Consider the following 22,157-nt stretch of genomic DNA (forward strand, 5'->3'; position numbering starts at 1 on the left):
TGGATGAGGAGCAGGATTAGCGCGCAGCGGGAGAGCCGCTCCGCCCGCCGCGCTTTGTTTTCTGCTCCGAGCGTCACAACTCCCATAGTTTCATTTCTGAACGCTGTTTCCTGCAGCCTCCTCTGAAATCAGCCTTTTTTCTTTTCTTCAGAGGGATCGGACAGCGCACAGATAGAGAGGCCTGCTTGTTCACTGCAACAGGTCGAGGAGAAGCTGAAATAATAATAATAATAATAATAATAATAATAATAATAATAATAATAATAATAATAAAGTGAGATGTGGATACAGCGTACGGACACACAGCAGAGGCGGAGGATGGTTTGATGGTTTCAGCTGCAATCTGGATGCGACAGAGCAGAAAACTGCCAACATGATGCCGGTGAGTGGAAAACACTTCATGAACATACATACTGTGTTTGTAGGATCCGTTCATCCATTCACATTTCATCTGTGAGTGTCCCTACAGAGGTGGCACCATGCAGGAGCAGTGAGCTGTCTGATTTCACAGAGGATTTCCTTCATTTAACATCTTGAAAAGCCTTAACCTCACATGTTAAAGTTAAAAGGAAAGGAGTTTCTTTTACTGGGTGACAATTTCAGTATTTTTTGGTAAAATTTGGGTGACGCTACTTATTGTACAAGCTGATTCTCGGATTTCTAGACTCAGTATACTTAATTGGACTACTTTTAGGACAAATGAATGAATATGTCAGTGAATAATTACTCCTCTACCAGGCATCTGCACTTTTATTGGTTCACCAGACATAAACTGAAAAAATAAAACATGACTAATTAAAGTAACTGAAACTATTATCCTGGTAGTAATTAAAAACGAGGTTTTGTTTCAGTAAAACCCTAAAAAAAATGCATCGCTGAACATCAAACCTAGAGTAATATTGAGCTGCCATGCAAAACAGTGACGGTGGAGGCTGCGCATCATCGGCTCTTATCACAGCCAAGTTCCACCGATAATGATCAGCCAAATCAGTTTGGCTGATTAATCAGTCGCCCTTCTGTAGAAGCTGCTCCCCCAGTATGTTGGTACTATTATACTACTGCTCCTCCTGCTACTGCCAGTAATCCAGCCTGCCTTAACTCTGGTAGGTAGCCACAATTACCAAAATTGTTGTTGTTGTTGTTGTTGTTGTTGTTGTTGTTTGGTTTGTTTTTTATTTTTATCCATGGGGACTGATCCAAAAAAAACATTTATTCATCCTCACACACAAACACACACACACACACACAGGCAAACAGAAGAGACAAAACTACACAAACTACCCACAAAGTGCAACAAGAGGAAAAAAGTCCAAATTAGTCACAGAGAAAGACTGTGGATGTAAAGTGACACACACACACACACACACACACACAAAGGATAAAGCAAAGTAACAAATATAAGCTCATGAAAGCAAAGAAAAGATTGCAGCAACTAAACCTCATTTTCATCCGAGATGAGCATCACAGTCACATGTTTTTAACTAAAGAGCTAAAACAGGAAAAACACAGGCAGGTCCTTTAAATTCAAGCAGGCTCAGGTGACTAAAAACATGACACCAGGTTCAGATTCATCAGTTTATCAATCAACAGAAAAACCAATCACTCGTGCAACATTTTGGAAAAAGTAATCACACTCGTCATTTGCGAAGAGGGGAAAGAGTTTCTCAAACAGCTCTGAGATCAGCTCTTTGTGTCACCGCTGATGATAGATCACCACTTGTCTTCATTTTGAAGGGAGGGTCTCCCCTGGTTTATAATTGGAGAAGGTGTTTTGACCTTTTCCGTCCACACTGCAGTGTCCGCTAAATCCTCGCTTTCACCACCTCTGAACAGTTTGACCTTTTGGGTTTTCATCGTGCTTTGAGCCTTTGTCTCATGTGACTGTCTGCCTGGTCTGTCCTGCCTCTCTCTGCTGAGTCTGTAATGATGCTAAAATATGGCTGGAGAAGAATTACTGTCAGAGAAGTTCATGGTTCCCTTTACAGCCCCCTTTACCCTTCACAGGTCATTTGTGAGGACAGCTGGATTCATCAGAAGTACTCGACTGCATGTAGACTGCATGAAACCAGTAAAAACAACAATGAAAGCATGAAGTGTTCGTTGGAAAGTCTTCATTGATTCGTTCTGAAATCAGGGAAGCTGCATCTGAGTCTGTTTCCCCATTGATTTTTGTTCCCCTTAACTTAAGCCCCAACCAGTCATCTGTAGCATAAACCAAGGACTGATTTGAATGAAAGTTAAAGGATTTAAGTCAACAAATCACATTCGTAGACCTAAAGCAACAACGTGTTGGTTTAGAGTCTCTCAACGCTTTTCTCAGCCCACTGCTTCCTTCTGAAGTCACAAATCTTTAAAAACTCCTCACAAACATTTAGTTTCTTGTTTAAAAAGACAGCTGCTCACTGTAGTGTTTTCATCCAACAAACAGGAGGGAGGAGCGCATTTGTTGGGACTGTTGTCAGCGGCGGATTAATCCACATTTGGTGCTGTAATGAGTGTCTGTGGCAGCAGGACGGTGTGTGTGTGTGTGTGACTAAGTCAAAATAAACTACAGTGTGTGTGTTCATGGTAATGAAGGGAAATGTCAGTCAGTGAGACAGCGTGGCTCATTGATGTGTTTTAATGGAGCTCTGTGGCTCAGAGCAAGAAGATCTATCAGATACATTCACTGCTGGTTTTGGTCTTTTCATGGGATTTGTTGACAAGAAAAAAAAATCTAGAATATCCTCCGACTTATCCTTTAAGCTTGAACCGTAGTCACGGAGGGCAGAGGGAAACGCAAATCGAAGGGGAAGCAGACTTTGACACCAGAAAGCAGACATAAGTCAGCAAAACATCTTGATACAAAGTCCGCTGCAGGGATTTTGTGTTTGGTTTTCCCATTTTTAACAAATAATCCTATGAATTTCTTTACAAAATGCACTTTTGGGGTGACACTGTGTCCAAAAGATGAAGGTCTGGCTACTTTTTTTCTCTGCAGTTTTTGTCAGAATAAGAATTGCGGAACTGCCCTTTAAATGTAAATCAAAGTCAATGACAGCGAACACTTGAACGTGTGGTTTTCAGCTGCTGTTATCTGGATGCACCATCAGTTATCTGTCCCTTGTGTGGTAGATGATAATTGAGACAGGAACATGAGGAGGAAGAGGAAGGTCTGTTTGAGGAAACTGAGAGCCCAGTGAGGAACTGGTGAGCTGAACTTCTCTCGCCAGCATCGCTGTGTGCAGAGCTGATTATTATTCAGACAGTCGTGTGTAACATCCACATAATGACGGACATTCAGCGTCCTTTCAGGCGGCTCTGACAGAAATGATGAAGGTGGATTTGGTGCAGGTCTTTCAGTGTGTGCGTCAGTGTGAGTCTCGATTTCCAAACCCGTTTGTGTGACTCAAACAGCAAAACGATCCCTAAATATTTCATACATGCTTCCTTTACAAGGCAGCACACCCTCATCATTGTACTACGTCTTCTTCATCTTGCAGGCAGGGCTCAGCTCGCCGTGCTGCTTGGTAACTGTTGCCACAGAGACCAGAAACACACACACACGCACACACACACTGTTCAAGGTCATGGGAACAGTATTATTTTAGTATTCCTCAGGAGATGAGGAACTAATGCAGGGAAGTTGTAACCTTCATGTTCGTTTACAGCATGAGCCCGATGCTGAGGTTTATGTCTCCAAGCTGACATGAAATTCACTTCCTCCGTTCCTCCGTTTGTTTAACTGGGACCATTTTCATGTCACACTCACTACACCACAAAAAGCACAGGGAGCACTGCTCTGTTCCCAGATCCTGACCATGAGTGGGCCACCTACAGGTGCTTTACACCTCACCTGTCCACTGTGGTTCAAACGAGCTCTGGTGTGTCTGCAGGTCTGGTGCAGGTTGTCTAGTGTGGTGTGAAAGCTGTCAATCAAACTCTGGTGTGGACCAAACAACATGAAATATTGCTGTGCACATTGTGGCTATTGATGCAATCACCAGTCTCTTGGTGAGTTTTGACAGCAAGGACAGAGCGTTGATGATGCAGGGTGACGTCCTCCAAACTGTCCCATTACTGATGGGACAGTAAAGCACTTTGAGCTGCATTTCTTGCATAATAGGTGCTATATAAATAAAGTTTATTATCATTATTATTATTATGTAGGCTTAATTTCCATGTATCTGGCATCTAGCATGATAGCATGCTGACATTTAGCTTGCTAGTGTAATGTGGTGATGGTGATGGGGATGTAGGTTCAGAAGAATCTCATTATGAACTAAAGGGTTAGACCAGGAAGCAGGTAAGAGCCTTTATTGGCTCTTGGTTAATTGTATTCATTAGTGACCTCTTGGTGAACCTTGAACAACTCCAGTGACTAGCCAGTAATTAGCTACGGCTCATAGGTGTGTGAATTATCCAAATTTATGGCTGAAACGTACAGCAGGCAACCAATCAGAAAACAGTCCTGGTTTCAGAGCTCACTGTTAACAGTGGTCCTGTGTTGATGTTGACTGTGGTTGTATCCTGAACAGCAGGCAGCATTTGGGGTGTGTGTGTGTGTGTGTGTGTGTGTGTGCATGCGTGCGTGCGTCGTTAATCCAATATTGGTGTGTCACGTGATGCTGTCAACCATATGGCTCCAGCCGTCCACGCCGCCTACAAAACATTTGGGATGTGACCTGCAGCGTGCCAGCTGCCACCACATTTCCCTGAGCAGAAATAGAGCAGACACACCAGGACTGAATGAAAACATGAATCAGTTCATCGCATGAACTGACAGTGGAATTTCTGTTTCCACTCCGATTGATGTTAAATGTTAAAAAAAAAATCTTTTAACTTTTTTTTTGTCTCGTCTGATAACATCTTAGGTCAGATTTTGCACATTTAAAGTTTCATAAAATGTCTTCAGTACAGATAAACAAAAGAAAGTCACATTACAGAATTTAATAGAGTTATCAATCAATTTCATGATGCCTTTGATTTTCTTATGAGAAGCCAATATTGCAGTGTGTAGACATAATTACTGATTGGTCTGCAGCGTCATTGCTCTCACTCTAAATTTAAATTAGTGCTGTAAGAAGAATATAAACCTATTTCTCTGTTTAACAGAGGACGCTAATGTTTGACAAATTGGTGCAATTCTCATTCTGATACCAACTTTCTAATGAAAGAATAAGTTGGAGATAAAATTCAACATCATCGTTCCTTGACAGTTTTTGATAGTAAAAGTTTGCCATGAGCTTGAACCAGAAGCATGTTTCTTTTGTTGATTTAGGGGGAATGTGAACGCTCAGTGTTGGTAAGTGTCACCATGTGTTAATCTCATACTGAAGTGATGTTCAGTAGCTGAATGGTCAGCCGGGATTAGGATACAGTTTCATGTTGTTTTGAGGAAGCTGTTGACGTCTTTCAGACAGTCGATGGATGATTAATTTCCTCCTTCACCACAGTGGGGGGTTGTGAGCTAGTTACTGGCATTAACTAGCGTGATGCCGTGCTAATTCCTGGATGGATTAAGAGCTGCAGCCTCAAGAGTTTAATGAGGCCTCAGCCTGTTGACTGACAGACAGACACTCCTTGCAGCCAATCAGAATTGAGCTTTCACCCAGAAGATGGTATAAAACAAAATAACCCAACCAGAAACCCGCTAACATGAACACGATATGAGACTGAATGAAGTGATACAAAACTGTAGTTTGGTCAGATTGTCAGGATAGCAGTAAGATGTGCTAATGCTAGCCCTGAGATATCATGTATACATGGTTGGCTTTTAAAATGCTAATGTTAGCATAGCATGTTAACCTATCATGTTCATGGCTTTACATGTCACTGTTTAGCATGCTAACATGAACATCAAGGTACAGTAACCACATTAACTAACATTAAATTTCACAAGTCAGGCTCACAAAGTGAAATATGAGTGCTCACTTGGTTGTATTATGCCCCGTATTATAGTGTGAACTGTAATTCATCTAATCTCCGTAAACTCCGTAAAACGTCTGAACAGATCTGGGTACGAGACGTCAGGTCAGCAGTGTGACACTCCGGTAATGATGCCTGGTGTTTTTGAACATAGCGGTTCTTTCGATAATTCACTTTGCTGCGTATGAACACGTTTCTTTTCACCTTCAGCTTGTGCTCTGGACATGCTGAGGTTCTATAACCAGCCTCACTGATAACAGGAGGTCTCACTCCCCCCTCCCTGTCTCCATCCTGAGGGACAGACAGCCTCTCCTCTCCAGGCTCTGATTGGCTGCAGATTTCCTGGTCGACCTCGGTTCGGTGACTGGCGGCAGTGACCCACTTCATCTGAACCTGAAGAAAGATAGCAGTGCTCCAGTTTTCCTTCAGAGCAGAATGTAGGACAGCAGGCCAGCTGGACGGCTCCTTCTCTCTGAGACTAATTAATCTCTGTCACTGACTTTCTCTGTTGGTTTGATTCTTTTTAATGAAGGGAAAGACTAAAAGATTTCTTGATTACTCAGATGTCCTGTTGACAAGAGCATTGGTTAAGTAGCTTTAGCTGACAGTAGCATGGGAAATCTCCGATGAGCCACCTGTTTGGACCAACTAAAGGCCAGCGGTGCTATATGAATTCCACTGTGGCCGTCTGGCAACCTTTTAGTTTGAATGTGAACCAGGACAGAGCTGACACAGTGAGCATTACCTGAAGAAACCCTCCCAGAGAAATTAGGATTTCTAAAGCAAAACCTTTAGCGTTGAACCCAGAATCTCCCTGATGACCTACTGTGACCTGCTGTTTAAAAACTGGCAGCAGAAAGCTTCCAGCTCACTGATGGTGACTTTATGTACTCATTGCCAGTTTCTCTCTGCCAGGTTCACACTTTATCTGCTCCCTCCGAGTGAGACATTAATCAGAAATACAGCAAACCAAATTCGTCTTGCTTTCAGTTGCATCCACCACCAAGAAATTCATCAGAGACTTTTTGTCATTATTCAGGATTCATTAGAAAGCAGCATCAGCATGACTTTTAAACTGTGGAACGGTAACACAGATATTTTACACAAAGATATTGCACATCAACCACATGGATCGGTACAAGATGTTGTTCATGTTCTCAGATGATGAATCCTAATGACATTTGTGATACCTTGGCTTTTCCTTCAAACACAGAAAGAAAAGTCTGGACAACTATTGTGTAGATTGTCAAAGTTTTTATTTGTGCAATGCTTTAATGTTTCATACAAACTTTTTCATGACCAAACACGATCAAAACTAATGACATCCCCATCAGTCTTAGCTGTAGGCTACTCGAGTTAACATGCAAAAGTAAGAGGGTGAACTTGATAAACATTGCACCTGCTAAACATCAACATGTTAACTCAAAGCAACAACATGCAGACATATCACAGAGCTGCTAGCATCCAAAAGTAAATCCACTTTTTTGAGTTAGTAAATTATATTTACAGTCTCTGTCGTAGTGTTAATTACAACCACAGTTCTTTGCCTTTTTCTGGACCCAAAAGCTGTTGGCTCAAGCAAGACTTTTTGTAGATACACAGTGTTCTTACACTACTGACCATGGTGAAAAGAAGAGATTGTTGTAGATGGAATTAGTCCAACGACAGAATGAGGACAGAAGAGAGGCAGGACTGAGAACAGAAGGAGCTGAATGCACCAACACACAGCATCACTTTTACATCTTTAGAAACCATGAAGGACAATTTACAGTTTACTGACCCTGTGCAGTGGCTGGTTTATAATCATGCCAGTAAGGCTTTTTAACTGTAATGCCTTTCCCCTCTTTGTTGCATTTATTTACCCATGCATCAAGAGTACTTGCTTTGTTTTTCTCCAGCTGGACCCAATTGAAGCTTTTCTTTCTTGTGTTTTTGTATGAGCTTCATTTCAACCTCAGTAACAGCCAACAGCATGTAAATGATGCTGCAGGCAGTTTGCTCTATGAGTGCAGAAAGGTCAAAGAAGGCAGCTTATTCCTCACTTCAGGCCGAGTGGAACGAAATGAAGACAAGGGCTGAAACAGCTCAGAGCTGTCAGGTTCAGATCCTCAGAGAACAGGCACATGAAGCTCAGCGACCTCCCGCGAGCTTTTGAGCAAGTCATCGCTCAGATGCGCCCTCCCACTATAAATAAAGGCTTGAAAACACTGAACGCCGCCTCTGTGCAGGTTGGCAGGCTGTGGGAGGCGATCTGGCTCCGAGCCTGACAGCAGATACCCTGCTGGAGTAACAGATGGCCCAGTGCATCATGGGAGTTACAGTATGTCCACAAATATCTGTTTTAGTCTTAAATAGCACAGGAAGCTGCCGTTAAGGTGAAGAAGGCAGCTTGAGTGTATCATCACATACTGGTTTAACTATCAACACAATCTGTCTAAAGACATGCCAGTGTCTCACCATTATTTCCTGGTTCAGACACTGACACTACGTTTACACGTGGCTGGCTATTTTCATAAACGGACATTTCACCCTCTCCGTTTTCAAAAATAACAGCGTGCACACGTGTCCGTTTTCAGAAAACTTTTCGTTTACACTAAGTAGGAGGAGAAGGAGAAGTTGTTGGAAAATTGCTGACCTCCGAGCACTCATTCGTCTCTGCTCCTCGATATAATAGAACAGCTGTATTTGCAAATGCAAACATACGAAAAGGGCTTGCACCAACATTACCGCGACTGTTACTCTGAATGCATCCATGATCACCACAGCCAAATGAAAATGTAAACATCAGTCACACTTTTGGCGCAGGTGCAAGTTCTGGCGCATAATGTGACGTCGGCTACCTAAAACTCCAATTTTCTCTGTTTTCTCAGTTTACACACAAACGTGCAAACGAAGTTTTCCAAAATCTCCGCTCTGGCCGGAGTTTTTAAAATGCATCATTTTCAGACGCAAATTCTCCGTTTGCGAAACGAAGGGAAATGTCTCTGTTTTTCAAAACAACCGTGTATGTGTAAACAGGGCCTCAGTTTGAACCTGTTTGGTCACAGAAACAGCTCCAAACACTGCTGCACCTGTGATTCTCCTTTGATCTGTGAGTGACAGTCATTAGTCTAATTAGTGAAAAAACATACTTAAATTATACTTGAAGAGTGTAGAAAGTACACTTTTTTCTATTTTTGTAATCTTCTAGTATACTCGTACTTGAAGTGTAAACAGTATGCTAAAGTGGCGCAGTCTTTTACAGACTTTAAGTGTACTGAATCAGACAAGTCAAAATCATGATTCATGAGCTTTCAGAACACATTTGCAGGACAATTGTTTTAAATCACCAAAGGTGCTAGAAATGTTACGTGCTGAGGAAATGGCTGGACTCCAAATGCAGGACGCAGATACTGATGGTTTGAATAATAGAAGGATTTATTGACACAAAAAGGTATATTGACCACTGGAAGACAATCTGTGTTGATTCAAGAAGGAGTGGGCAGGCAGGGGAGGTGAGTCAGCAGATTTTCAGGTGGTGGACTGGAGCTGGGCAGACTTGGCAGGTTGAGACATGAGGAGAACAGACTTAATAACTTTGAAAAACAAGCAATTCAAAAGTCTAGAGCACAGAACAAAGCACAAGGAGAGCTGTGTGACCAAGCTGTGTTACCAGGCTAGTGAGAACAACAACCGGGCCAAGGCTAGAGAGGAGATCCAGGTTTATCCTGTGGCTGGTGATTATGGATTGGCTTCAGCTGCGGTGGCTGGCATGGGGAGCAGGTGTAGGTGAGATGTGATCACAGAGGAACTGCCCAGTCCAGACATACACACACTCACACACATTTAAGGACAGACACAAGGAGAGACTAACATGACACAGTGAAACACAAGTAAAGGAAGGAGGAGGCAGAGGCGTCCTAACAGGAAATATCCTTAAATATACTTAACATGATGTGAAATTAAAGTACACTTTGATTAAGCATGCTAATAGTGTTCTAAAAGATTTGAAAATAAGTATACTGTTCATAAGTACATTTTATCACTACTAAAAGTAGTTCTAATTTAGTACACTTTTTAAAAGTACACTTAAGTGTAATATATAATACACTTGCAATAAAGTACTTTGAAATACTGCTTTCAGTGTTGCAGAAGTTGTATATTCATTTTAAAAATATTGAAGTAGAGCTTGATGATATGTCAAACATACTTTCAATTAATCCTAAAAAGTGTCAAAAACTTAATGATTTTTCTCTACTTAAATTATATTTTTAATACACTAAAGAATAGTATTTCTTGACATGGGTTGCCAGGAAGTGACTTCTCCAGTTCTGTCAGATAGTGGACTGTGAAGGACAACTCAAGGTGAAACACATACATTCTGAGGATTTTCACCATATGACTTACACAGAGTATATTCCAAGAGACAAAGAACTAAAAGCAGTCCAACTAAAAATTACGGAGTCTAAAACACTCAATAAAATACCCACTACATAACTACTAACACAGAGGACATGACCTCCGTGTCCTCGGCGGTAGCTATGACCCTGAAGCCAGTTTTGGGAATCCACCAACATCCACCAGACCTTGTCTAAGGCCACCTGTATTTTCTCTGGTGTCTGCTCTGTGTGTGTAGATGTTCCTCACCGTGTACCTCAGCAACAATGACCAGCACTTCAGCGAGGTTCCCATCACGCCGGAGACGCTGTGCAGAGATGTCGTAGAGCTCTGCAAGGAGCCCGGCGAGGCCGACTGCTACCTTGCCGAGATGTGGAGAGGCTCAGGTGAGTTTCAGAAGACCCTCCAGATCTAAACAGGGAGAGCTGAAGGCCACTAAATATCACTGTTACAGAAGTCATAAGTGTTTTTTGTCATGAAATCACAACGCATTATCTGAACAAGCTAATAATTTTAACCAATCAGAACGAGTCGTTGGAGAAGGGGAGCGGATGTTGGAGGTGTTGCAGCGATGGGGGCAGCAGAGGGGGGAGGTTCGGTACCTCCTGCATCATCAGAGAGCTCCAGGACGAGAGTCAGGTAAGAAACACCTGCATGCCACCACAGAGAGTTAAGCCTGCGGTGGGACATCGTGCTAAGACGTACATGTCCATGAACTCAGTCGTCAGTGTCTTGGGGTGGGAAGCCAGTGAGGGATCATGTTCGTGTTGTTGTAGTGGAGACTCCCTCTGGTTGGTCAGAGCTGCTGTCTGGAGGGAGGAGGGTTCAGGAAGGGTAGTGTGAATCTCCAGACGAATGAGAAGCAGCAGCTGGTGGAGTCCATGTGTATCAGAGGTGACACATGGCTCCACAGGACAACAGTGGGCAGTTAAAAGAGATAAAGACTGCAGCACAGCAGGATCCAGAGATGAGAGAACACAGTGTAACAAGCAAAACTAATGGAAAGAAACGCATATGCACGCATACGGGATTCATCGGGACTTAAATTAGATTTAGGCTTAAAGTTTGACATAATTATGGTCATGGCTGCTTTGAGTGACAGCTAGCCATTAAGTGTCAGCAACCAGGCTTCGTTCAGCCCGCCTCAGCTCCACCTGCATTCCACCTCTCTGCAAATTATTGGAATAAGCCGGGAGTTTGATGGAGTCAGGTCCTTCCAAGGTGGCAGCCACCAGAGTCACTGCCACTGAGCTTCACAATGGCTCTTCAGAAACCTGTGGGTGACATCTGGGAGACCATGTCCATGTTCTATACAGTCTCCACAGTTACACAGTACAGTAACAGAGGAGTTTCAGTGTGTAACTACAGTAAGATGGCAAACTGTAATCAGCTTATGACTCAAGGGATTCGAGTGTGCAGCTGCTGAACTCTGTGGGGGTAATTTGTTTTTCTGTCCTAAAAACAAGGAAATCCCCTCTGATGTTTTTGTGAGCTGATAAACAGTCAGACAGTTTGCCCATCAGATCATTTTGACCTCAATGTCACAAAGACCTGTTTTCCAAGATATTGTAAAGCCACTGCAGAAAAAAACATTATCTCAAAGAATAAGACATGCAGTTTTATATTTTTCTTTTAGTCCTCAAATCCCATGTGCAGCATCAAACCAAGGATGTGTTAGTCTCTCAAAAATTCCTAATTTTCCTACTCTATCTATGACTCTCAGCTCCCATTGGTTACTAAAGAGATACCTCACAAATATATATACATATATAACTGTATGTCATCTGCATACTTTGGGACATGGATGGGAATGTCAGCAGTTTTGAAGGTATTTCATCAGTTATTGAGGCAATGGACAAATTAAACATTAGCATCCACAGTAACTGTGTTTTCTTGTCCAGGTGGATCCAGAGCTGCAGATCAGATGATGAAGAGGAACCAGGTGAAAGCGTCTGTGGAGAGATGTCTGGAGAATGGGGTGAGAAACAAAGTCCACCTTCCAACACCTCTAAGTCTGTCTGATTTACATGTTTTATGTTGTATAATAAATAGGTTTGGATACAGAAATGTAAAAAGGACACCTGGTGGTTTTAGCAGCAGTTAGCCTTGAGCTGTTGGATTGATTGGTGACTAGCTTGCTAACTAAGAAGGTAATATTTTTACTGCAGACTAAGAACAACAACATAAAACAACTTTACAGTGAGAGGATTCATCATCTCTGCTGTAACTTGAATGTGCAGAAAGTTGCTTATTGCAGCATTTTTAAGCTCAGTTGATATGAATGCTGCACTGCATGCATCTCTGAAACTTTGTTGATTTGAAGGTGACCTCTGACTCTGACTCTGTGTGTGTGTGTGTGTGTGTGTGTGTGTGTGTGTGTGTGTGTGTGTGTTGCAGGTCTCTGCTCCTCGTCTGGACATGACGCTGAGCGACCTGCAGGATCTGGCAACCCGACAGCAGCAGCAGATCAATGCCCAGCAGCAGCTGCTGGCCTCCAAGGTACGAAACACCCAAGACACTACTGTTAATGCTACTACTGATACTGCTATTACTGTTACTGCCAGTATTACCACTACTATCACTACATCTAATGGTACAATCCTACAAAAACACATAACCCATCAAAATCATCCAGTACTGCTGGCTCCTGCTGTTTCTAGTGCCACCACTGCAACATGGCCAGATTAACCTTCTAGTGGACTCTGGGATCAAAACTACCTGTGGGCCCATACTCAAGAGCCTCAGTGTGTTTTAACTGAAGGGCTCATTTGAGTGTCTGAAACCTCCACACCTTTCTGCCAGCTGTGTGGAGGTGAGAAAGTGGTTGGAGTTTGAACTTTGAACCAAATAAGTGCATCACTGTCAAGGAGTCACTGTGTGACACTTTTGCACTGTCATCCACATTTGTACAATTCATCATCTCAGCCCTCCCTGTGACGGCTTCATTTTGCTCCACCATTCAGAAGAACTCTACAGCTCCATCTTGACCTGCATGATGAAGCTGAGGCAGATGTATTAACTAAGTGTGTTTGCTGGGTGCTGCAGGAGCAGCGGTTGCGTTACTTGAAGCTGCAGGATCAGCGGCAGCAGCAGCAGGAGGTGTCTGAACAGGAGCGGCTACGGCAGCTCAGAGAGAACGCACACAACCAGGAGGCCAAACTGCGACGTGTCCGGGCCCTCAGGGGCCAGGTGGAGCAGAAGCGCCTCAGCAACAGCAAACTAGGTCAGTGTGACGGAGGTCTGGGTAGCTGAAGGTGTAGGAGGACAGATTTTGTAACAACATTTGTCAGGATTTCTGTGCTTAAAGTCACAGTTACACTGGTTTAAACTGAGTCTACATCAATCATCATCAACATCAATGACAGTTACTGGCTGGATCCAGGAAAGCAAGAAACAGACGTCTATCGTTGTATTTCCAAAGAGAAGGTGGGGGTTTTCTCATTCACGTCAGTACAGTCAGCCTTTCTCAGAGGAGCATCTAGTGGCCATTGTAAAGCTTTTAAGACTTACTGAATATGCATTTAAGGAAGGATTACATGTTGACAGACATTGATTATATATTCTATTGGATCAATTTGCGTGGAAATTTTTCTGCCTCTGAAAACTAATCACACAAGGCCACAAGGCGAATATAAAGAAAGGAAAAATTTGATTAATTTTACAGAAATCTCAATGACACTAGACTGAGTGTGTGAGAAAACAAACTAATAAATGACTGTGTAATGATGCATTTGTAAATCAGGCATTGAATGTGCGCATATTGTTTCAATGAAAATAAAGATGGCACAGCGCTAGCAAACAGTCCGATACAGCACTTTTTCTTTATTCAAAACAAAAGTTCCAGTGTGCTTTACAGGAAGAAGAAAAAGCAAAAGTGGGACATTAAAGAGACAGAAATAATACGTTAAAACAAGCAGATTGACCCACACATAAAAATCAAGAGAAAGCCAAGAAACACTTTTACAAAGCTTTAAAAGATGTGCTCTAATTTGGCTTTGGCTTTCTACTCAAACGGCAAATCAAACAGATCAGTGAGTTTGTCTGTAGCACGTAGCTTCAGATTTATAATTGCAATTTATGTTAATGGCTGCCTGAACCAACCCTGTGCTCATGTGTCTGTTGCATGTATCAGTGGAGGAGATCGAGCAGATGACGGGGCTGTTCCAGCAGAAACAGAGGGAGCTGCTGGTTGCTGTGTCGAGGGTGGAGGAGCTGAGTGACCAGCTGGAGGCGCTGAGGAGCAACAGACTCGAGCCTCCTCCTCTTCCTCATCACCACACCACCGCAGCTGAGCTGGAACGCCTCTATAAGGAGCTGCAGGTGAGCTCTCAGTCAAGGACTTCATCAGACCTCCAAAGTGGCCTCCATTATGTTGAGCATCGCAAGACTGCCATAGCTTATGTGAGAGCACCTGAATGAGCACGCTGAGCAGAAGAAGCAAGAGCATTAGGGCTGCAACTATATATATATAATATCTAGCTCTCTAACTGGTTAGCAAAAGATACCTTTGTCACTAACTGCACAGAATAAACTCCACTTTAAAATACTATAATACATGATTTTCTAGACAGCAAATTTTGTGCCTTTGGTTGAAATCCTCATTGTAGCAGCAGCGACCGTATTTCCAGAAATTAGAAAGACTGATTAAATGATCCAGAAGACGTCTGTGTTTCTGTCTTGGGGAACATTGAGGATATATTTGAAACAAAACTTCACTGTCAGATTGCACTGAGGTCCAAAGACATGAGGAGACACAGGGACAAACCCACTTCACCAGGACCCAAGAGGAGTCAAATTTGAGAAAGAAATCTCTTTAATTAGGTCTGTCATTACTGACAAATACATACATGAGGTTAGAATTTCCACAGACTGGCTAACTAGATTACGAGGCGGCAACAAGCTAGTTTGGCTAGTTTGAACTTAGCAGGACAGCAAGGCTAACTAGCTAATATAGACTTTGCAATTTTAGCTTCCTGTTTTCTGACCTGATTTTCACTGACCTCTCAGCTGAGGAACAAGCTGAACCAGGATCAGAGTGGCAGGCTGCAGCAGCAGAGAGACAGCCTGAACAAGAAGAACCTGGAGGTGGCCGCGATGGACCGACGGCTAGCTGAGCTGCGACAGCGGCTCTGGAAGAAGAAAGCTGCTCTGCAGCAGAAGGAGAATCTGCCGGTGAGTGTACACAACCTGAATAAATCAGTCATTTTCTACAAGGGTTTAGTTGATCCTTTATACTGCAGAGACTTCTAACTCACTTGCTAAATTAGCTAACTTAAAGTATCTAGTGTATCAATGTTGAAGCCTAACTTCGACCTCCAAATTCATCCTGCTCCAACACCAGTCACCAGTCATCAGCCTCCATTTGATAAATCCTGTTTTTTGAAGGGATTTGACAAAACCAGCTTTTTTACTTTACACAGACCAAATGGCTACAGCTGTCCGATATTTCCATTCCCTCCAGGTGGCTTCAGATGGAGTGGCCCCTCAGCATGGTGTGGTCTCCAGAGTGGCTGCTGTGGGGCCGTACATCCAGTCATCCTCCACAACAAGCTCTCAGGGGCCTCCAGTGCCAGGACGTCAGGAGGTTCTGATGAAGCCAGCGTACCCGGATGGCACCGCCACCCTGCCCATGCCTGACTCGTCCCTGAAGCCGCCTCCCAGACCAGTCAAACCAGCCTCAGGTACTGTGCGCAAAGTTACTCTAAAAGTTAGAACAGAAAGAAAGATGAGGATATTTTTCTTTAGAAGTAATTTATTGAATTCAAACAAAACGTCTTTGATGCTTTGTCCTCTGTCTAAATGCATCAAGAGTCATTTGGACTGATGTTTCCAGAAAGTGTTCCACAATGTACTGGATACAGATTTCTTTGCTCTTTACAGGTTTCACCACATCAAAAATAACCAAACTCTCTGACTGGAGCGGCTCATTTTCTGAGTCCAGTGAAGGTTACAGCCACGCCTCTACCCTGCCGCGCATGTCCAGCCTCAGCTGCCACAACTCAGGTCAGTTAGGGCTTCGTTTCTACAGCATCCAAAATGTGTCATGTTGTTTTTGGAAACAGTAAGGCTCCACGGCTTGTCAGTCATTGAGATATGCTATAACATTCATTCATTCATTCATCTTCTATACCCGTGTATCCCTTTCGGGGTTGCGGGGGGCTGGAGCCTATCCCAGCTAGCAATGGGCGAGAGGCGGGGTACACCCTGAACTGGTCGCCAGCCGATTGCAGGGCAACATATGATATAACATTTCTTTACTTTATTATTTTTTGTTATGGGACGGTTTTGAAAAGCTAAAAAGCTTTTTCTGTTATTGTTTGAAAGTGTCACAGTAGATGTCATTGTTCTCATGATGATGATTGTCCCTCTTGTAGGTGGTAAGACCCTCACAGACCAGAAGGGCCTCTCTGGGTCAGATATTCCGCCCCCTGTCCCCTCACGGACCAATCACATCACTGAGAACCTGCTGAAGGACAATCAGGTATCAATGGACTCTCACACATCATTTTAATAAACGATATTTGACCGTCTCTGAATGCAACAGTGAGCCGTAGAAGTTTTATTCATTTATTACACCCTTTATTTCCCTCTTAACTCTGTATTACACCTGTAGGCCTCAGGTAAAGGTCTGTCCAAGTTGGCGGTGCCACCTCCAGTTCCCAGTAAGCCCAAACCATTCTCTTCCTCTGGTCCACCACCCTTCTCCAAGCCCCCCTACAATACCGGGACCTTCCCTGGTAAGGTGCGTCCAGTTGGGGGGCACCTCAGGGCTCCGGGTGTCCTCTCCAGCCACAGCCACACCCTCCCTCTGCCCAACAAGCAGGAGAGTCCACCGGCTGCTGCCATACGACCATATACGCCCGACCTCTCAGATGCTCCCCTCACCGTGCTGCAGAAGCCTCAGACTCTAGCGGCTTCATCCATCTACTCCATGTACACTCAGCAGGCCACACCAGGGAAGGGCTACCAAGGCCAGGGCACACTGCCCCGCAGCCAGCCCAGAGGTGACGCTCTGATACAAATACTGATACCAATGATGTCACTGTTACTGTTACTTATTATTTCAGTTGTAAAACAGATGTTGGTTTTTGTTACTGTTGCCTTTGACATCAGCATCTCTGCCCTCTCGCAGTGTATGGGAAGCCAGTCCTCCATCAGTCTGTCGCCTCAGACAGCGCCATCATGAATTCTGGGTCTTGTGTGTCTGACGGGCTTGAGGTTGACAGCAGTTGCTCGGGCAATGGCGACGGTGTTGGAGCAGAAACGGCAGAACGCGCCACTCCACGGCCGCTCAGCCCCACCAAGCTCCTCCCCTTCCTGTCCAACCCTCACAGGAACCCCAGTGACGCCGACCTGGAGGCCCTGCGCCGTCGACTGCACCATGCCCCCCGGCCCCTGAAGAAACGCAGCTCCATCACAGAGCCCGAGGGCCCAGCTGGACCCAACATCCAGAAGCTGCTCTATCAGAAAACAACTCTGGCTGCCATGGAGACCATCCCCATGGAGACGATCAGTCCAGCAGGGACGTATGCTCATGCTGGGGTGCAGGAGGGTGGGGCCGGCGGTGCCGATGCAATGTTCAGGGTTGATGACAACACCGGCACTGGCTCCAACCAGCCACTCGCTGACAGCCCAGAGGATAGCTTGACCCCGCCTCCTCTGCCCCCCCGCTCACCCATCCCTGATCCCACCTCCTGCCGCGCCCTGCCCCCTCCTCTGGAGGACAAGGAGGAGGAGGAGGAGGAGGTGTGTCCGTCCACCTCAGTCCCCCCGGACTACTTTGCAGAGGAATTCCCCCCCTACCCGCCCCCACCTTACCCCTCCAGTTGTGACGGGGAGCAGGGAGAAGACGTCTTCAACCTGCAGCCACCAGAGGTCACAGGACAGGTCACAGTGCCCCCAGTGAGCATAATAATATATAGATGCCGAATGATATTAAAGGGACACTTCGCCCAAATTATTTCCTCACTCTGCTTCTGTTGTTTCTCTCAGGGTAAGAAGTCGATCCTCCGTAAAGCCAGCTCGGAGCAGATCGACCACAGCATACGGGTCAAGTTCAACCCTCTAGCACTTCTGCTGGACTCGTCTCTGGAGGGCGAGTATGACCTCGTTCAGAGAGTCATCTACGATGTGAGTGATATGACTGTTTGTTCTTACCCTGTAGATCCATAGAGCTTGGATTTAATCAATCATCATTATGTAAAAATGCTTCGACAAGCTTTTGAACAGCAGCTAAACAAAGTGGACTGCGGGGGCATTAATACTGCATTTATATGTTCTGCTAATTTAGTCACAGGCTGTGTTTTTCAGTAATAACTCAGTTCTGCTATTATACTTATTTGGATTTTTAGTGTTTGCACTATAATTTAGATTAAAGTGATGACAGAATATTTGGAACATTTTGCTATTGAATATTGGCTTGAAATCAGCAGCTTGACTCTAGATTATATGAAAAATAAGTAATCACATATATGTCCTGCAGGTGGAAGACCCCAGCATGCCAAACGATGAGGGTATCACGGCCCTGCATAACGCCGTCTGTGCCGGCCACACAGAGATTGTCAAGTTTCTGGTTCAGTTCGGTGTCAATGCCAATGCTGCAGACAGCGATGGCTGGTGAGTTTGAGAACAATGAGAACAATGTCAACTCCCACAAAGACGGTTTGGTTGTTTCTCCGACCAAGAAAGCAGCTGTCAAACCTGCGATGTGGTAGGTGAACAGGTCTTTCTAACATTTCTTCCCCTCCTCTCTCCTTGTCTCCAGGACTCCCCTCCACTGTGCTGCCTCCTGTAACAATGTTCAGGTCTGTAAGTTCCTGGTGGAATCAGGGGCAGCGGTGTTCGCCACCACATACAGTGACATGCAAACAGCTGCTGACAAATGTGAGGAGATGGAGGACGGCTACGCCCAGTGCTCCCAGTTCCTCTATGGTGAGAGAAAAGATAATGCAGCATGTTAACAGCAAACAGAACTTCAAAAGTCTACAAGGAGGTTGGGATGGTCCCTGATGGGGATTTGGAAATCCTTGTGTAAATTGTATGGGTCAAAAGGGATTCTGAAGGCCCTTGAGGGAGATCAGGGAGACCCCAAGGAGGCTCCAGAGTCCATCCAGAGATTGTGTTGGTTATAAATTTTGAATGCCTTTGAAGTGCTTCTAGGTGTATATAAGGAAGTTCAGTGAGTGGGTTTTGTAGGCTTTTCAGGAAGATCAGGAAGTACACCAAAAATCCAGGCTTCTTTCAGGTGGTCTAAAGGGCTTTGAGTGGATTTTAGGGATGGTTTTAAATAGGAGATTTGGAAGACATGAGGGACTTATGGGAAATTTTGGGAGATGTTTGGGGGTTCAAAGGCCACTGAGGAGGTTCCAAGCATCCTAAGAAAGTACTAGCATCTAATGTTTAAGGCGTTCTTGAGGGTGTTTTGTGGCTCTTAAGGTAGCTCCAGAAGTAACTAAGATGTTCCAATCTTACACTACGAGGTTTAACGTGTCAGTAAGGAAGTTTCACGTGTCTTCAAGGAGGTTTATTGGGTCTTCATAGGTTTTGAGAGCTCACTGCAAAATTCTTCAAAGGATTCTTTGAGGGTTTGACAGAAAGCCTTGTAAAATGAGGGAAACTTAACATCATTAAGACTGAACTCACTCAAATTATTCCAGTAAAAATATGGATGAGAACAGATTGAAAGTATATTTTAGGGTCTACAATGACAATGATTTATGGATTCAAACTGGTACATTTTAAGAAACACTGAAAAGGTTTCAGGGGTCATTGAGGAGTATCAAGGAAGTAATGGTACATGCAGAAGTTCCCTGAGAGAATTTCAGGGTTCTTAAGGCGCTTTCATGGGTCTAACTTTGCCACACTGCTTCTTACAAAATAAGACACTTTCTTGCAGGTTTTAGTCAACATGACAGTAATTCGCTTGAGAGGATACCGTTTCTAAATGCTCCCTCTCTGTTTGTGTTGTGGCAGGAGTTCAGGAGAAGATGGGTGTGATGAACCGTGGCGTGGTGTACGCCTTGTGGGACTATGAACCTCAAAATGACGATGAGCTCGCCTTCAGCGAGGGTGACTGCATGACGGTACTGAGACGGGAGGACGAGGTGGAGACGGAGTGGTGGTGGGCGAGATGTGGTGACCGTGAGGGCTACATTCCGCGCAACTTGCTGGGGGTGAGCTGACTGCGCAAAGTTTTTCTTCTAACAGCTCATGGAGATGTTGAACGCTTCTTAAAGTGTTTTTAGACTGAAGCCACTCATAGCTGATATGTTGAGTTTGAAGCGATGACCATTCTCAGAAATTTCTGAACTTGGCACAAAGAAAATATAAAAGCTAGGAGCTGCTAACTGCCTAGCACTAGCATGTTTCCTGCTGACTAGCGGGTTAGCGGTTAGCTTGTCAGCTGCAGTTTTTCAACAACCAACCCTATGAGTAGTCACTACGCCAGCAAGCTTCTAGATTAAAATAGACACGTGGAGGAGTTTCATGTGATCGCAGCTATGTGGTAACCCTACCGATTAAATCAACTGAACCCTGTCTACGTTTCCCTGCAAATGTTACTACTAAATATAACTAATACTACTTTTTTTTTTCTAAGAACTTTCAGAAGTAATTACAGTTTCAGTATGTCAATTCCTTTCTAGGATTTTTTTTTGAAACTGTGGGACGGTAACATAAAATGTTAAAATTTGCTGCAACAGTCTTCACGTATAGCTCAAAGGAAGCTACTGGATGATGTCCTGCTCTGTTCACTGAGCTCCACGGGAATTGAACCATCGATCCTCCTGTGTGACTCTGCTGTTTCCTCCCTAAATCTCATCTGTTTTAATCATGTTTAAAAGCAGCTCTGAGGATCGTGTTACTCAACAGTCTTATGTAAGACGGTTCAGTCTTTCAGTCTTATCTTAATGGTGTTTTAATGAGAAACTCTTCTGCCTTTTATTTCCCAGCTGTATCTGAGGATAAAGCCGCGGCAGAGGAGCCTGGCTTAACCGACGGCTGACAAATCCTTCAAAAGACCAAATGTTCTGAGAGGGAGGAGCAGCAGACCAATAAACCTCTGGACTCATGCAGCAGGGACTCAAAATATCAGAGACAGATGTTTTCTGAACTGCCATTGGACCTGGTTAGTTTTTCAATGTCAGCACAAAGAATGTCATGATGAACTGCTGGAGAAACACAAGGAGAAACAATAGTTCATCTGAATCCTGTGGTAAAAGAGATCAGATCATCACTTTACCAAAATTTAGCAGCAGATACTTGACTTTTGCCGATGACTCACTTCAGTGATTTGTTTTCCTCTGACAGCCTCTAGCAGAGCCGCCCTGAGGCACCGAGCAGCATCAACAACGAAATGTGAAAATAATTTTCTTCTTTCTTAAGATCTTATTTGACTGAATGATGACAGTTGACATAAAGACGAGGTACAGCATGCAACAAATGTCCCAGATGTTGGAATCAAACTGGGGACGTGAGGCCATCATTTTTGAATTTTTTTGTTGTTATTCAAGCATTTAACGGTACAATCCTTTGACTTTGCTACAGCAGCATCAGTTTCACCAAATGAGGCAACTACTGAATTTCAGTGGATGTCAAAGTTTTTGATGCACACAATAGTAATCTGTGGAAACAAGATAAAAATACATTTTCTTTGGATGCTTTGTGGTGCAGGTGGATATTTCAACAGGAGGGTTGTTTGATTTGATCTCCAGAGTGAACAGGCTGCCCTTTATTAACGTTAGTTTGATATTTATGTTGTTAATGTTCCCCAAACACACACAGGATCTCTGTGTTCATTTTTTTTGTTATTAAAGCTTATGCACAAAAGTCTGTTCTTCAACTTTTTTGTGTCATTTTTATCTAGATCAGCAGAT

At 43.9% G+C, this 22,157-nt stretch overlaps 1 protein-coding gene across 1 annotated transcript; it reads left to right on the top strand.

Moving 5' to 3' along the window:
- The first annotated feature begins 223 nt into the window (after positions 1–223).
- Positions 224–22,121, top strand: tp53bp2b (tumor protein p53 binding protein, 2b). The gene is made up of 18 exons (XM_076728595.1): positions 224–382; positions 10,523–10,670; positions 10,810–10,923; positions 12,186–12,262; positions 12,682–12,783; positions 13,330–13,507; positions 14,417–14,604; positions 15,292–15,456; positions 15,746–15,965; positions 16,165–16,287; positions 16,659–16,765; positions 16,898–17,288; positions 17,417–18,186; positions 18,277–18,414; positions 18,767–18,900; positions 19,049–19,215; positions 20,257–20,456; positions 21,234–22,121. Exons 1-18 carry the CDS (start codon positions 374–376, stop codon positions 21,273–21,275), a joined length of 3,273 nt encoding a protein of 1,090 aa, XP_076584710.1. The 5' UTR covers positions 224–373; the 3' UTR covers positions 21,276–22,121.
- Positions 22,122–22,157: the final 36 nt, after the last annotated feature.

This window comes from Chaetodon auriga, chromosome 4 (genome assembly GCF_051107435.1).
Source record: "Chaetodon auriga isolate fChaAug3 chromosome 4, fChaAug3.hap1, whole genome shotgun sequence".
Lineage (NCBI taxonomy): Eukaryota > Metazoa > Chordata > Actinopteri > Chaetodontiformes > Chaetodontidae > Chaetodon > Chaetodon auriga.

Excerpts from the sequence above, each read along its gene's own strand:
- tp53bp2b (XM_076728595.1), top strand. Across the intron at positions 18,901-19,048 it reads GCTGCAGACAGCGATGGCTG|GACTCCCCTCCACTGTGCTG; the intron begins GTGAGTTTGAGA and ends CCTTGTCTCCAG. Across the intron at positions 20,457-21,233 it reads TTCCGCGCAACTTGCTGGGG|CTGTATCTGAGGATAAAGCC; the intron begins GTGAGCTGACTG and ends TTTATTTCCCAG.